General features: G+C 59.4%; 1 protein-coding gene across 6 annotated transcripts; it reads right to left on the reverse strand.

Moving 5' to 3' along the window:
* Positions 1-4090: 4090 nt before the first annotated feature.
* Positions 4091-11843, reverse strand: AMOTL2 (angiomotin like 2). 6 transcript variants are annotated; one of them, XM_085587616.1, is made up of 10 exons: positions 11729-11843; positions 9922-10712; positions 8390-8612; positions 7758-7902; positions 7525-7617; positions 6610-6905; positions 6215-6507; positions 5887-6098; positions 5443-5583; positions 4091-5274 (listed from the first exon to the last, which is right to left on the reverse strand). In XM_085587616.1, exons 2-10 carry the CDS (start codon positions 10623-10625, stop codon positions 5216-5218), a joined length of 2166 nt encoding a protein of 721 aa, XP_085443742.1. In that variant the 5' UTR covers positions 10626-10712; positions 11729-11843; the 3' UTR covers positions 4091-5215. The 6 variants fall into 6 exon arrangements, with proteins under 6 accessions (XP_085443742.1, XP_085443741.1, XP_085443739.1 ...); XM_085587615.1 differs by having other exon boundaries at positions 5443-5586; XM_085587613.1 differs by having other exon boundaries at positions 5443-5598.
* Between the last annotated feature and the right edge of the window lie 2269 nt (positions 11844-14112).

The following is a 14112-nucleotide window of genomic DNA, read 5'->3' on the forward strand; positions in this document are numbered from 1 at the left end:
TGAGCCCAGCAAAGCCCCGGTGGTGATCCTGGCTGTGAGAGCAGGAGCTGGGCAGCCCCAGCGTGACACCTGCACTGTCCCCACCCCCTAAGGGTCGTGGAGGAAGGGTTTCAGGTGGCCCTGGGTCTGGGGACGATGGGCAGGGAGCATGGAGATCCCAAGCTGGAACATGCTCCGAGGCTGAGCGGATGGAGCATCCCGGAGGGTGCCATGGCCAACCCCTAAATAACAACCCCCATCCCGCGATCCCATCCCTGCCACAGCCGCATCCCCAGCCACCCCCTCGCAGGGTCGTGGGAAGCCAGGGGGACACGGACTGAGGACGAAGGGATACAGAGATCGAAGACAGAGGGGTGCAGGGTCAGGGGAATGCAAAAATCAACACACGTTGATGTTTTGAAGGGAGGCGACACCTTGGGGTGGCCCCATTCTGCAGTGGAATGCAAATCCCGATGAAAGGAATTCGGGAAGGGAGCGTTGACCCCCTGGCAGAAGAAAGCCCGGGGGGCACCCACCAACAAGCTCTGGACACAGAGAGGAGCCTGGAAGGCTGGGGGACCTCCGGGAAAGGGGTGGGATGAGAGAGGGAGGGAGGGGGAAGGGAAGGGTTCAGCAGGACCAGCGGGGAGAGCTTCATTCCTGCCGGTCCGACGAGCAAGCCGGGACTTGAGGCGAGAGAAAGCACCCGGTTTGCCTGACTGGTTTGCTGGGAAGCGGCTGCAGGACCGGCCCACAGCCTTGCCAGACTTCCCCCACGAGGATCAGGATTATTTGGAAGGTGGGGGGGTGAAATTCCCTTTCTCCCAAATTCCAGGGAGGATTTTTTTTTTTTTTAAACAGTTTTCCATACAAAGGAGAGTGTGATGAGCTTGTCTCTCCCCATTCAGCTCTAGCATTCAGCAAGTGGAAAATGAGTGGGGATGCACGAGGAAATGAGGAGGAGGAGCAGGGCCCACAATGGACACGCCAAAATTCAAGGATGCTCCAAGGACCAAGTTCCAATGTTCTCCAAAGAGAAACGAGGAAAAGCAGGAACCACAGCTGCAGAGAGGCTGCTGTGGTGTGGCACCAAGGGAATGAGGGTGTTCCTGGCTGGAATGGGGCTTGGTGGACAGCCAGGGAGCCCCAAGGAGATCCTTGGCCTTGTCCCAGCCCACTGTGACCACAGAGGGACCAGAACTCCCCAGACAGCCCTGGAGCAGCCGAGCCATCTCCCTGCCACCCACAAGAGCTGCTGCCCTGGGATAGGTCATCCCACCCAAAACCACCAAAGTGACACTGGTGGCACTTGGAGCACAGCCTGCTGGCCCTTTCCCATCTCTCCATGGAGGAGGGTGTGCAGCCCACAGGAGGAGTCTCGTCCAGGTGCCAGCCCAGCCCACAGCTCTGCAGGCTCCTCCAGCATCCCCTGCCAAGGCCTGGGAACCCTGTGTCCTAGAAAGGATACAGGGATGCAGGGACACAGGTATGTAGAGGTGAAGGACACGGAGCAGAAGGACACAGGGCTGGAGGGACACAAGGATGCAGAGATCACAGGGATGGGAGCAGGAGGTTTGGCTACCACCTGGTATTTCAACTGTGCCATGGTGACAGGGACATGGGATAAAGGACAGACATGGTATAAAGGACAGTGGGTGTTGGAAAGGATGGATAAATATAATTGCCTGGCAGAAGATTCACAATAGTACAGCCAGGATGAAAACAATCCTCCCTACTGGCTGGACAATACCCTTACCTACAGATAAGTCCAAAAGTCAAATGGACTGTTCTATCTCAACCCCCAAAACGTATGGTTCACCCCACACCTGTAACCCTCCCCTGAAACATCAAGTGTCTGTGACTCCATTGGCCCAAGCCTTGTTCCAGCCCACCTTGAAGCCCCCTGATAAAGGGTCTCTGAGGAGCCAGACGCCCTCTTGGAACTTCCCCCCTTCTTAGAACTTCCACCCTCTTGGAACTTCCCTTCTCTTGGAACTTTCCCCCTCTTGGAACTTTCCTCCTCTTAGACCTTCCCCTCTCTTAGACCTTCTCCCCTCTTAGAACTTCCACCCTCTCCTAGAGCATCCTCTCTACCCCTTGTCTCTCCCGTCTCCCATCCCCTCAGTCTTTGCCACGTGCTGCGTCTGGCAGCTCCAAGCAGGAAGGACCTTTCTCCATCCCTAATAAACCTGATATCCCAAGAGCAGCCTGCAGAGATCTCTCATCTCCGTTCATCAAAGCCGTCCTGGAGCCCAGCGTTCCCTACAAGTGGGTCCAGGCAATGCCGATGGTGAAATCCAGGGAGCCGGTGTGGGAAGGGCAGACGGAAACGCCTGTGGGGACAGAGCAGGTGACACCCACCCCCACAGTGGCTTCCATGGCCAAGGTGTGCAGCTCCTTTGGGATGTTGCTCTGGCTGAACAGCATCCCTACCAAAGCACACAGCTCCTGAAAAGTGTGGCAGGAGCAGCTGGGACCTCCTGCTCTACCTGCTGGATTTAGGAATCCTTTCCCTACAGCCCAATCCCTGTATCCACAGGTGGGCTTTGTACTTTTTTCTGACTGCCAGAGACTGAGAGCCCTGGGGATGAGGATCAATGGGCAAAGCTCTCAACAGGAAGCCCATTCCCTAAATCCCTGGTCCCAGAAAGCTCCCTGCAAACAGCCAGACCTGCAACCAGGCCACTCTGCATCCGGATTTGGGTAAATAAAGCATGGGGTGTGAGAGCTGCGGTATGCCAGGAATGCTGCTGGCCTTCCCGGGCTCTGGAGCGGCCGGAGCTGGGGGAGGCAGGGCAGGTACAGCCCTGGCTGGAGGCCACCAGAATCCCCCAGACATATTCCCAATCTCAGCAGTTCCCTGTGAGCTTCCCATCCTGTTCTTCCCATTCCTGGCCCCATTTCAGGGTCCTTTTCAGCCTTCTTCATGGGCAGAGATGATTTTCCTGCTTGCAACACCCAGGAGAAGCCATTGGTGCATAGGAAGATCCCAGCTCCAAGATTCTCATTGCTCCAAGTCTCCCTAACGTGCTCCTCGGGGATGGAGACCCGTCCCACAGCCATAGAAATACCCAAATTTTAATTTTTTAGCCATACTTCTTCCAGATTCCTGAGTGGGAAGCTTGGGGCTCAGCTGGGATTCAGCATCAGTGTCCCACCATAACCAGTGATCCTCAATGGAACCTGTCCAGGAATCGCTATCCTTGAAAGTTTTGAAAACCATGTAGATGTGGTACTTGGGGACATGGTTTAGTGGTGGCCTTGGCAGTGCTGGGTTAACAGCTGGGCTTGATGATCTTGAACTGCTTTTCCAACCTAAACAGTTCCATGATTCCACGGTTCCATGGAAGAGCTGGCAGCAAAACTGATTTCTGATGCTGTTGTTCCGCATAATCCAAGTTTAAACACCATTGCAGAGTACAAGAGCTGCTGGTCCCCTGGGACAGCAGGATAACCGAGATGAGCTCCCAGTTAATGCCAAGGGGTGGCAAAAAGGGAAAGCCTTGGCCTGGCTGGAGATGGCAGAGTCCCCAGGGATGTTCTCTTGGAAGCATTAACACTACAGTTATTAGAATATAAAAATCCAGCCCCTGGAAAATTTCTGGTCTTCTGGAAGACCAAGGAGCCAGGCAGAGCGGGAAGGGCTTGGAAATGGCTGACAAAGCCAAGGAGAGCTTGGGAACCAGGGCCATCCATGCAGGAAGACATCAGGGAGTCCCTGTGGCAATGGCTTAGGAGGTTTTGTGAGGAAGAGGAGGATCCCGTCAGGATGCAGTTATGGGATGCAGAGATCAAGGACAGCGGGTGCAAGGATTGAGGAGGACACAGGGATGCAGGGATGCCAGAGCAGGAAGGAAACTACAACACTTTTAGGTAACTCCATCCTTTGCCCCCACGAAGGTGAGGGGAATGGGATCCCAATGGGATTTTGGAGAATGCAGAAATGCTCCTGAGCATTTTTTCCCCTCTCCCGTGCAGCTGCACCCCAAATCTCTCTGCCCTGGGGAGCTGGGATGGACATGTGAACCAGGGAGTCAGCACTCCCAGACCCTCTTCCCCTGGTGGCACCTCCATGTCTCTGCATTGCATGGAAAAAAAGAGAATCCATGGATCAGTATTCGGGTTTTTTTATTAAAATATTGTTATACCAAGTGGAATGCTACAGCAATCTCGGTATAGGGTGGCATAACGAAACAGCCAGGTTTATGTTTAAATACTTAAAGATAACTTAAAACGCACAAACGAGAACTTGTCGTCTTTGGCAGGAAAAAAAAGTTCACAGCACGAAAAAAATACTTAAAAAGAAATACCAATATTAATATAAAATATATTAAGTCATGGGGTTTGGGGTTTTTTTCCTCTTTCATAATTTTTTGTTTCTTTTCCATTTTGTAAACAATGCACAAGAACCGAACGCATTTTTTACGTGTCTGGGGAAAGAAAAATAAAAAATGCAGTTGGCCAGCAAATGCACATGTTGAAAGGGGAAAGAAATAAAGAAAAATATATATATTTACATGAAGGGCAAGGATGGGAAGCTCCAAGGAGCGGGATGTCAGCGCTGGCTACGGGCAGAAGCCAGCTGCCAGTAGCCAGGGGATGCAGCCAGGAGAAGAGCGGCACATCCTGCTGCCTCCATCAGCATCCTCGGAGCCCTTCACCTCTGCTTTTCCTCCACCCTCCATCCCCTCCACTGTCATTTTTGTTTCACTGTCACCCCATCACGAAGCCCTCGCCTGCCCATGATGAAAACCCAGAGGCAGGATGCAGGTGATGGAAGTTTGGTGCTCCCAGTGCTTGGCTTGGCCACGTGGATCAAGGTGGTCGATGGGACCCACAGAGGATCCCTCCCAGCTCTGCCCTCGTGCAGAGACTTCAGCTTGTGGGCACAGTTCAGGCGACCAGAGAGGGATTTTGGAGTCGGAAGCCAAGCACCTGGGTCTGTGCAGATGGCCAAGACCCAGAAGTGAGAGCTGTGATGGGGATGAAGTTGGGATAGAGCCAGGATGGGGATGAAGCCACCGTGGGGTCCCTGGGCTCCGGCGCGCCCTGCGCAGCCAGGGACCCATGTGGGCACCGAGGGGGACAGTGACCCTCCCACACCCCGGAGTCACGGCCGAGACCGGCCGAGGGGACTCTGCTGAGCTCCCGGCTCGGCCCCTCCTTCCCAGATGCTTCTCCATCCCGACACGCTGGCAGGAGGGGTGGAGAGGCCACCGTGCAGCCCTGGGTGGCCTTAAATCAGGATCTCCACCATGTCAGACAGGTCCAGGGCTCTGGCAGTGGCTGAGCTCTCTGCAGAGAAAGAAGGGATTTACAGGGATTCGCAGGGATTCGAACCCACCCAACTCAATTGGGGCCTTAAAAAATTGCTGATGCTTGTGCAAATCCCGTCCCAGGGATGCTAAGCCCACATGCTGGGGCATCCCAACTCCCTGTCCCGTGCCATCCAGGGGGACTCACCCAGCACTCCAGTGCCCTCGCCCTGCTCGCTGCTCCCGGCCGCTCCGTCTGTCTGCGTGCTGCCGTCCTTGCTGCCGTGTTTGGAGTGGGATGGCAAAGGAAAGGCAGTGGACACTGCTGTCCCTTCAGTGGTGGCTTTGCCTGCTGGAGGAGACTCTGTTAGGGATTCAAGGTAATAAGGGATTCAATTTTTTAAGGGCAGATTGGATGGGGCTTGAAGCAATCTGGACTAGTGGAAGGTGTCCCTGCCCATAGGAGAGGGTGGAACAAAATGAGCTTAAAGGTCCCTTCCAACCCAAACCATTCTGAGATCCTGTTATTGCTGGCTGGTCCTGGAGGAATCACCCCTCCCCAAACTCTCTAGCTCCAAAACCACAAGGGAAAATTGCAAGCAGGTCCCCACTGCCAAGTGAAGGCAGGGAGTGAGCAGGTGTCCCTGTTTACCTGTGCTGCCACGGGAGCTGCCCTCGGATGACCGGTCACTCTGGCCAGCCCCTGGCCAGCTTGGGGCGGCGGAGGCAGCGAAGATGGAGGGCACGGATTTGGCCGGCCGCAGGGAGCCCTGAAGGGCTTTGCTGGGGTCTCTCCTTGAGCGCTGCTGCAGGACCTTGATGACAGCATCCTTCTCCAGGATTTGGGCATGAAGGGCTTTTAATCTGGAAAGGAGAAAAGGCAGAAGCTGGAAGAGGAGCTGGATGGGAAGAAGAGGATCCAGGCACTGCCCAACCAAAAAGTTTGATGGGACCAAATGCTTCTGGCAAGGTGGGACTACCTGTTCTCCATCTCCTGGTGCTTGTGGCTGGCCAGGAGGAGGTCCTCGTTGAAGCTGCTGTTGGGGGAGTGCCGTGGGGAGTGGCTGATGAGCGTGGTGTCGCGCTGGGCGGCCGCCGTGGCCGCGGCGTCCATGGCGAACTGGCGCATGGTGCACTCCTCCAGGTACTTCTGCTCCCACTTGGTCATGTCGGCCTCCAGCGCCAGGATCTTCTCCTCCCTCTCCCTCAGCTGCTCCGACAGCGTGTGGGCGCTCAGCTCCGGCGTCCCCCCGCTCGCGCTGCCCGCCTGCCTCTGCAGCGGCCAAAACAAAGCCCCCGTGAGGATGAGGAGGAGCTGGGAGGCCGCAGCACCCGCCGCGCCTCGCTGGAGCCGCCGCGGCTCGCCAGCACCCACCTGCTGAGCCCGCAGCATCTTCAGCTCCTGCTCCAGGCGGGTGCGGAGCCGCAGCTCCAGCTGCTCCCGCTTCTCACAGGCGGCCTGGAGCTGCCCCAGGGCTGCCTGCAGCCTCTCCACCTTCTCCACGTAGGCTCGTTTCTTCCGGAGCTCGGCCTCTGCCTTGGCCGCCCGCGCCTGGGCGCTGCCCAGCGCCTGCTCCAGCAGCTCTGCCCGCCGCCGCTGGTCCTCGTTGGCGCTGCGCAGCAGGGACACCTCCCGCTCCAGCTTCTCCTTCTCCTGCTGGTGCTCGTAGCCTGCAAGGGAACCCCACAAATCTCAGACATTTGGCTTCCCCGAGGCTGGTCCGTGAAGCCCAGTGGGGGTTCTTTGCTTCCTGACATCATGCCGCCCCTTCCTGCAGATCTCCTATCAAATGGGGGTCAGGGGCATTCCAGCCACTTGGGCAGATGGCCAAAAGCTTCCACATGCCACATTCCAGCCTAAATTTTAGCTCAGGAAGGGTGAAACCTTCCTGGTGTGAATCCAGCCACCTTAGGGAGGGGGATGCAATTCTTCCTACTAACACCAGCATCTCTCTGCTAAAATTTAAGTACATTTTCCCCCAAAAAAAGTCCAGGCTGGCATGGCTGCGAAGTGCAGGAGGGAGGACAGAGAGAACGGCTGGGCTGGCGTGGGGCGGGAGTGCGGGCTCGGTGCTGGAAGAGCCGGAGCTGCGGCAGGAATGTGGGGAATGCGGGTCACGCCGCCAGCCGGCCGCCGGGATTAATGGCTCGAGTCCAGCGCCAAGAACTGCTCCATCCTCCCTGGGGAAGGGCGAGAGCTGCCGCCCGACACCCGCCTCCTCCTCCAGCAGGGCCCTGCTCGCAGATGCCACCGGGAGCCGGGCAAGGATGGGTTTGCCCCGGGACTTACTCTGTGCCAGGAGTTTGGCCACGCTGCCCTGGTTGCTCTCCTGGTTTTCCTGGTTCTTGCTGGCCAGCTGCTTGTTTGCCGATTCCAAACGCTCTGGTGCAAAACAATCAAGCCCAATTAAGATTTAAATACAAGATTTTGGCTGGAGGAAGGGGGAAAAGCCTGGTTTCCCATGGAAACAGCTGAGGGACACAGAGCACCCATGGGGATGTGGACACAAAGGGTCCCCTCACCTTTCAGGTCTCGGTTGAAATCCTGCAGCCGTCGCATCTCACAATCCCTCTTGTTCCTCATGGCTTTCTCCAAGGCTTCCCGCTTGGAAGACGCCTTGACAAGATTTTCATAATCCTCTGAGATGCGCTGGATCTCGCTCTCCAGCTGGGGTGGAGGAAGGGACAAGCCAGGGTTAGATATTCATGGAATGAGGAAAGGGAGATGCCAGCCAAAGCCCAGCCAGGGTGCTCAGCCCAACCTGAGCTGCTCAGTGCACCCCGAGTAGGCCCCCAGCACATGTTTTGGGGGGGAAAACTGATTTTTTTGGGCTTTTCTCTTATGGAAGAGTCTCTCCACGGATTTTGGCTCTGCCATAGCCCAGCCACGGGGAACAGCCGCCCCTTGTACGCGGCCACACAAAGGGCTTTCTGTGGCGGCCGGGATGGGGGGACAGGCGGAGGGAGAGGGTCACTGGAGAATGGGCTCCTTCTCCCCAATCCCGGCTGCCGTGCTGCAGCTGCTCCGAGGGGAACAAGCCGCCAGAGGGAGGAGGAGAAAGGATTAAATCACTAAAGGGGGTGAATTTTCACGGCAGCTGGTCGAGCATCGCCCCGGGCAGGAGGGACACGGGAAGCTGCCACCACTCCCTCACCTTCTGGATGCGGCTCGCCTTCTCGGCACAGCTCTCCAGCTCCCGCCGCAGCTTCTCGCTCTCCCGCTGGAGCCTCTCGTTCTCCCGCAGGACGGCGTCTGCCCGGGCCAGGCGGCTGCCGGCCGACACCGCCTGGGCGCTGACCAGGGCCTCCACGCCGGCCGGACCCAGCGCGCCCGGACACAGCGGCAGGAACGCGGCTGGCACCGAGGTGGGCAGCACCCTGCAGAGAGCAAGGAGGGTGAGTCAAGGTTTGGCAGGGTGGGAGGGCTGGCTGCAGCTCCAGCATGCCGTCGAGCACGTGCCAGTGCCTCCAAGTCATCTCGAAGGAGGTGGAAGTGCCTATCTTGCTTTTTTAGAACTGGGAAGCGCTCGCTCTCTAATCACAAATCCCATCGTGCAGGGATGCATTGACCTGACCCCTCCAGGGCCTGGGCAGTGGGTCTGGATGGGCTCCCAACCCCCCAGGTCCCTCTCTTCCTGGCAATGCTGCAGGCAGCCTGGCATAGGATGCACCTTGGAAGCCAGCCTTTTCCTTATTTTCTATGCAAAGTGAAGACTCCTGACATAGGTCCTCACTGCCAAACCATGGATGCATCCTTTTTATATTTGGAGGAGCCAGGCCAGCCTGGCTGCCCCTTGTGCCACTGCTGCAGCATCCCACCTCAACATCCTGCCTGGAATACCCTGAGCAGGGTGGCTGTGCACGGCCCGGCCCCGCTGTGCTCCCCTGCGGGCTGCCCGCCAAGGGCCCGCATTCCTGCGGGATGATATAGGAGCAAGGAAGAATAAATACATCTTCCTCGCAGCTCCCCTTCCCCTCTTTGTTCCCTGGAAGGAGAAGGTTTTCCTGCTGGAGATGCTATCACTCTCTGCCTGGATAGATCAACAGGGCTGGGAGCAGTGTGTCCTCACATTGAGCCACCAGTTCCCTTCTTCCCATCATTTTCCACAATGGAAGAGGCTGTTTCCAGTCCTTCTCAAATTCTAGGTAATGTCTGGACCACAAGATGTCCATCTCACAGTCACCCTGGAGCTTTGCCAGAGGCATTGAGCTGCCAAAGGAACCACAGACCACCTGGCACCAGCCCAGGCTCTGCTCAGCAGCAATTCCAAGTTACATGGACATTCCCAGCTCAGGACCATGACATGAGTTTCTGTGGAGCAGGGACCATATTTGTTTTCCACCCTGCCCCATACCTATTCCACATTTAGCTGTTTCCTGGGCTGCTTCCAGCTCCTAGATTATCCCTTAAGTTACCCCCAGCTCCTTCCTGGTGCATGGGGATGAGGCAGGGTCTGCTGTGGGAATGGGATTTTCGTCACTGGTTGGAAAAGCCCAGCCGTGCTGGGGGAGCTGGGGACAGGAGCAGAGTAGGGTGCTCCCGGCAGACCCCCCATGGCCTGTGCCAGTGAGGACAAAAGCAGCTGCTCTGGGCCCCCACTGCCCTTCGCATCCTGCAAGTTCCAAACATCCATCCTGGACATTCCTGGGAGGCATCCAAAAGCAGAGCCCAGGGGCCAGAGTTTACCTGATCTCAGGATGCTGAAATCCAGGACCTTCCCGGGAGCAGGGTCGGGGCTCAGCCAGGTAAGCGTCCTGGGAAGGGATGACGTAGGGATACTCCGGGGGCGGTCCCCGCGGCTCCGTGCCCTCGGGGTGCTGCCCGCGCAGGGGGACGAGCTGCCGGGAGAGCTGCGGGAAGCTGTGGGAAGCGCTGATGGGGCTCTGCGCCTTGGCCCCGTTCCTCTCCAGCGACATCCGCATGAGCCGCTCGCTCAGCGACCGCACGTGGCCGTGCTTCAGCTCCTTGAGCGCCTCGTCGGGGCGCCGGGCGCCGCTGTCGGCCCCGCGCGGACCGGGCTCGGCCCGGAGCCCCGCGCCCGCCGCTCCCCGCTGCGAGGCCAGCAGCTGGGAATGCGCCTTGGCCTCCTCGTAGCTGGGGAGCTCCTCGCCCTTGGGCGGGCAGAGCCGATAGACGCTGTTCTCCAAGTAGACGTGGTCGGAGTGATGCTCCTGGCCCTGCGGCTCCTGCCGCGTGGATTGCTGCACCATCTGGCTCTCCTCCGGGCTGAGGCTCTCCAGCGAGGAGCGGGGGCTCCCGGCGCCGCCGCCGCGCAGGGCCTGCTGCTGGATGGCCAGCAGAGTGCGGTTCTCCGTGAGATTCCCATAGCGCAGCTGCTCCTGGATCAGGCGGTGCAGCACCGTCCCGTTCGAGTCCTCCGCCGTCCTCATGTCCGTCCGTGCCGCCGGCAGAGCCACCTTTCCACCCGGGAGGGGCGTCCCGCGGGACCTCAACAGCAACTGGGCACGCCGAGACACCTGCAAGAGGGAGAAGCGGGGTTGTTGCGAAGCAGTCGGGGCAGGAGAGTCCGGATCCTGATGGACACGGGATTGTTTGCCAGGAATGCGGCCCGGACGTGCCGGAGGGGTGGGAGCCCGTGGCGGCAGCGGGAGAGCGGAGCAGCCTCCGCACTGGGGTGGCCGAGCACCGGCACTGTCAGCGAGCCCGGGGCCGGGGCTGCCTCCAGAGCCGGTGCCCCATGGAGCCGGGACTGGCACTGGCCCGGGAGTGGGGGATAAAGCCCCACGGGACCGGGCACAGAGCCACCGGGAGATGGGTGGGACCACCCCATCCCCAGACCCGGACATGGAGGTCCTGGACTTGCAGAGGTGTCCCAGTCTCGGTGAGGGTCCTGGGACTTTTCTGTGGGGCAAGGGGGGTGCTCTAAGTGCCGTGGGGATGTTCCTGTCCCGTTTGGGAGAGTTCCAGGAGTGTTCCCAGTCCCTGGGGGTGGATCCGGTATGGGAGAGGGTCTTCCCCGGGAGGGTCCAGGTGCCGGGGGGGGGTGAGTCCCGATCCCAGGGAGAAGGGTCCCGGCTCCCGTGAAGGGATCCCAGTCCCGACTGGGGGCTTCCTTGGGCCAGGGGGGGTCGATCCCGGTCGAAGAATCCCAGCCCCAGAGGGGTGTCCCAGTCTCGGCCGGGAGGATCTCGGTCCAAGGGGGTCTCGGTCCCGGGATTGTTGGTCCGGGTGGGTCCCGCTGCCGAGAGAGGTCCCGATCCCTGCTGGGGGATTCCCGGTGCCGGGGGAGCGTCCTTTCCCCGAGGGGCCTCTCCGTATCCGGGCACCCCAGTGCCGGTCGGGGGTCCCAATCCCAGTCGGGGGCGTCCCAATGCTAAGGGGTTCCCTGTGCCGGGGGGGGTTGGGCGGCAGTACCGGGGGATTCCCGGTGCTGGCGGGTCCCGATGCCGCTCGGGGGGGTCCCGGTGCCGGTCAGGGGGGTCCCGGTGCTGGGGAGTTCCCGGCGCCGGGGGGTCCCGGCGGCAGAACTCACCGGGGCATGGCGGAGCGGAGCGGTGCTGCGGCGGCTCTGAGCGTCCCGGAGCCGCGGGGGCCGGGCCGGGCTTTGCTATGCCCGGAATGTGGGGCCGGTCCCGCCCCGCTCCGCCCCGGGGCCGCCGCCGGCGCAGGAGCGCGGCCGGGAGCGGGAGCGGCAGCTGCGGGCGGGGGGGCGGCTCTGCCCGCCAGCTGTCCCGGGCCGTAAATCTGCCCCAGCCTTTGTCTGCGGGGCCGGGGCAACCCCGAGCCTGCTGGCCCCATCTGCTCTGCCCCCTCGGGCCCCCCCTTCTCGCACCCCTCTCTTTACATTCTCCCTTTTCGCATCCCCCTCGCCTCGCATTCTGTGTCCTCTCATCTCCCCTCCTCTTATCCCCCCTCCTCTCATCCCCCTTCCTCGTGTCCCTCTCCTTACATCCTCCTTCTCACATCCCCCCCTTCACATCCCCCCCCTCACACCCCTGTCCTCTCATTCTCCACCTCACATTCCTCCTCGTGTCTTCCTCCTCACATCCCCCTCCCTCACATCCCCCTCCTTATGTCCCCCTCTTCGTATTTCACATCCCACTTCTTGCATCCCCCATCTCTCATCCCCCCTCCTCACCTTCCCCCTCCTTGCATCTCCTCTTCACATCTCCCTCCTTGCATTCCTCCCTCCTGTGTCCTCCATCCTCACACCCCCCCGGCTGGGGTTGCCAGCTCCCTGTGGATGCAGCAATTCCTGCCAGCTCGTGTCTGGGTGCCCCTGCTGCTCTCCCAGCCTCAGTTTCCCCTGTTGGGCTCTGCCACCCACCTCCCTGGGGGGACACAGGGATGGAGGAAACCATCAGGGGCCGAATTCCCCCTTCAACCCACCCCGGTTTATCTCTGGGGGGACACTGAGCACCCCCAGCCCCAGAGCAGTGAAACACCAGCCCCGTCTCAGCCCCGGGCGCCCCAGGCTGTCGGTGCAGAGTCCAGAGGCCCCGAGACAGCAGATGGCCGGAGGGGAGGCAGCGGGGAGAGGCAGGTGCAGGGGAAAATTGCTTATTAGCTCCGGGACATTAAGCTCCCATTCTTTTGAGGGAACTCGGCATCTTCTGACTGGCACAGAGCCGGGAGGATGATGTGGGGAGAGGGATGTGGGGATCTCCAGCCTCATCTCCTTGTTTTCCTGCTCCATCACACGCTGGTATCACCCCTGGGGCACCCAGGGTGCAATAGCAGGCACAGGCTGCAGGCACAACTCACTACCTCTGGGTTATCTCCCAAAAAATGGGGAAATAAATAAATCTCCCATGTGCAGCAGGTACCAGACTCAAAGGCAGGGGAGCATGGAAAGAAAATGCTGAGAGATGGAGTCGGTACTTGGAGGAAGAGGAGCACCTGGAAGTTCAAGAAACAGGTTTTCCAGCCCAGTTTTCCTAGTGACAAGTCAAATCCTCATGGATGAAGGCTGAAATGTGGGAATTGGCACCCTGAAGACCCAGTGAGGGTCTAGTTTCATGTGGGGAGGAGATGAGAGCACAGCACTTGTCCCTGTGTCCCCAGGAACATGCAGAGTCTGGAAACACGGGCCCAGGCCCAGCACCATGGGGATGGATGGATGGATGGATGGATGGATGGATGGATGGATGGATGGATGGATGGATGATGCACCACTCCAATATACCAAGCCCAGCAGTGGCATTTCCAAAAGGACCTAGCTGTGGTTCTGCCCTGCTCTTTCCCAGGTGGATGGGGCTCCTACCTGAGCTCCAAGGGAGCAGCCCAGCTGCCCCAGCAGCCAGGGTTCTTCTCCTGGCTCGTCCCCCAGCTTTATCTATGTTTGTGTCATCCTTCCCTTCCTATCTTAACACCGCTCTATTCCTGGCAGCAGGAAACCCCTCCTGGGCTGATAAGACCCCTTTGGAAAGTGATCTGAAGAGTTCCCTCTCCTTCTTTCTAATACTGGAGGTACGAAAAGCCTCAACCTTTTTGTTTTCCCCAGGAGAAGGTGAAACAACAGCAGCTGGACCTGTGGGCAGTGGTGGGGGCACCTTTGGCTGCCTGCACGGACCCTCTTCCCAGGTGGAGCATCCTGGAGGCTGGGGCGGGGACTCGGTGTCTGGCTGGAGCCAGGGAGGTGCAGGTGCCATGTCCCAGGCTCCGGTGCCGTGTCCCAGGCTCCGGTGCCGTGTCCCAGGCTCCGCGGGGTGACACACGGCTCCGCAATGCCAGACCCTCCCACTGACCTCAGCCCAGCCTTATCGCCGAGGCGTTGGAGCGAGGAGAAGGAGCCAAGAAAATACTCGTGGGATGAGATCACCTCGGCTGTCTTCAGGCTCCCAAAATGCCTCAGCCCTCAGCCGTGCTGAGCCTGGAAAACTGGGGCATTGTGGGCAGAGGTGGGTGCCTGGGATG

The sequence above is a fragment of the Lonchura striata genome, chromosome 9 (genome assembly GCF_050655825.1).
Source record: "Lonchura striata isolate lonStrDom1 chromosome 9, ASM5065582v1, whole genome shotgun sequence".
Lineage (NCBI taxonomy): Eukaryota > Metazoa > Chordata > Aves > Passeriformes > Estrildidae > Lonchura > Lonchura striata.

What these genes read in the sequence shown, in the direction of transcription:
- AMOTL2 (XM_085587613.1), bottom strand. Translation starts at nt 10,625, where the DNA reads ATGAGGACGGCGGAGGACTCGAACGGGACGGTGCTGCACCGCCTGATC. An exon ending in TTTCAACCGAGACCTGAAAG is followed by an intron (nt 7,618 to 7,757) that starts GTGAGGGGACCC and finishes GTTTTGCACCAG; the next exon opens with AGCGTTTGGAATCGGCAAAC. An exon ending in AGATGCTGCGGGCTCAGCAG is followed by an intron (nt 6,508 to 6,609) that starts GTGGGTGCTGGC and finishes TGGCCGCTGCAG; the next exon opens with AGGCAGGCGGGCAGCGCGAG.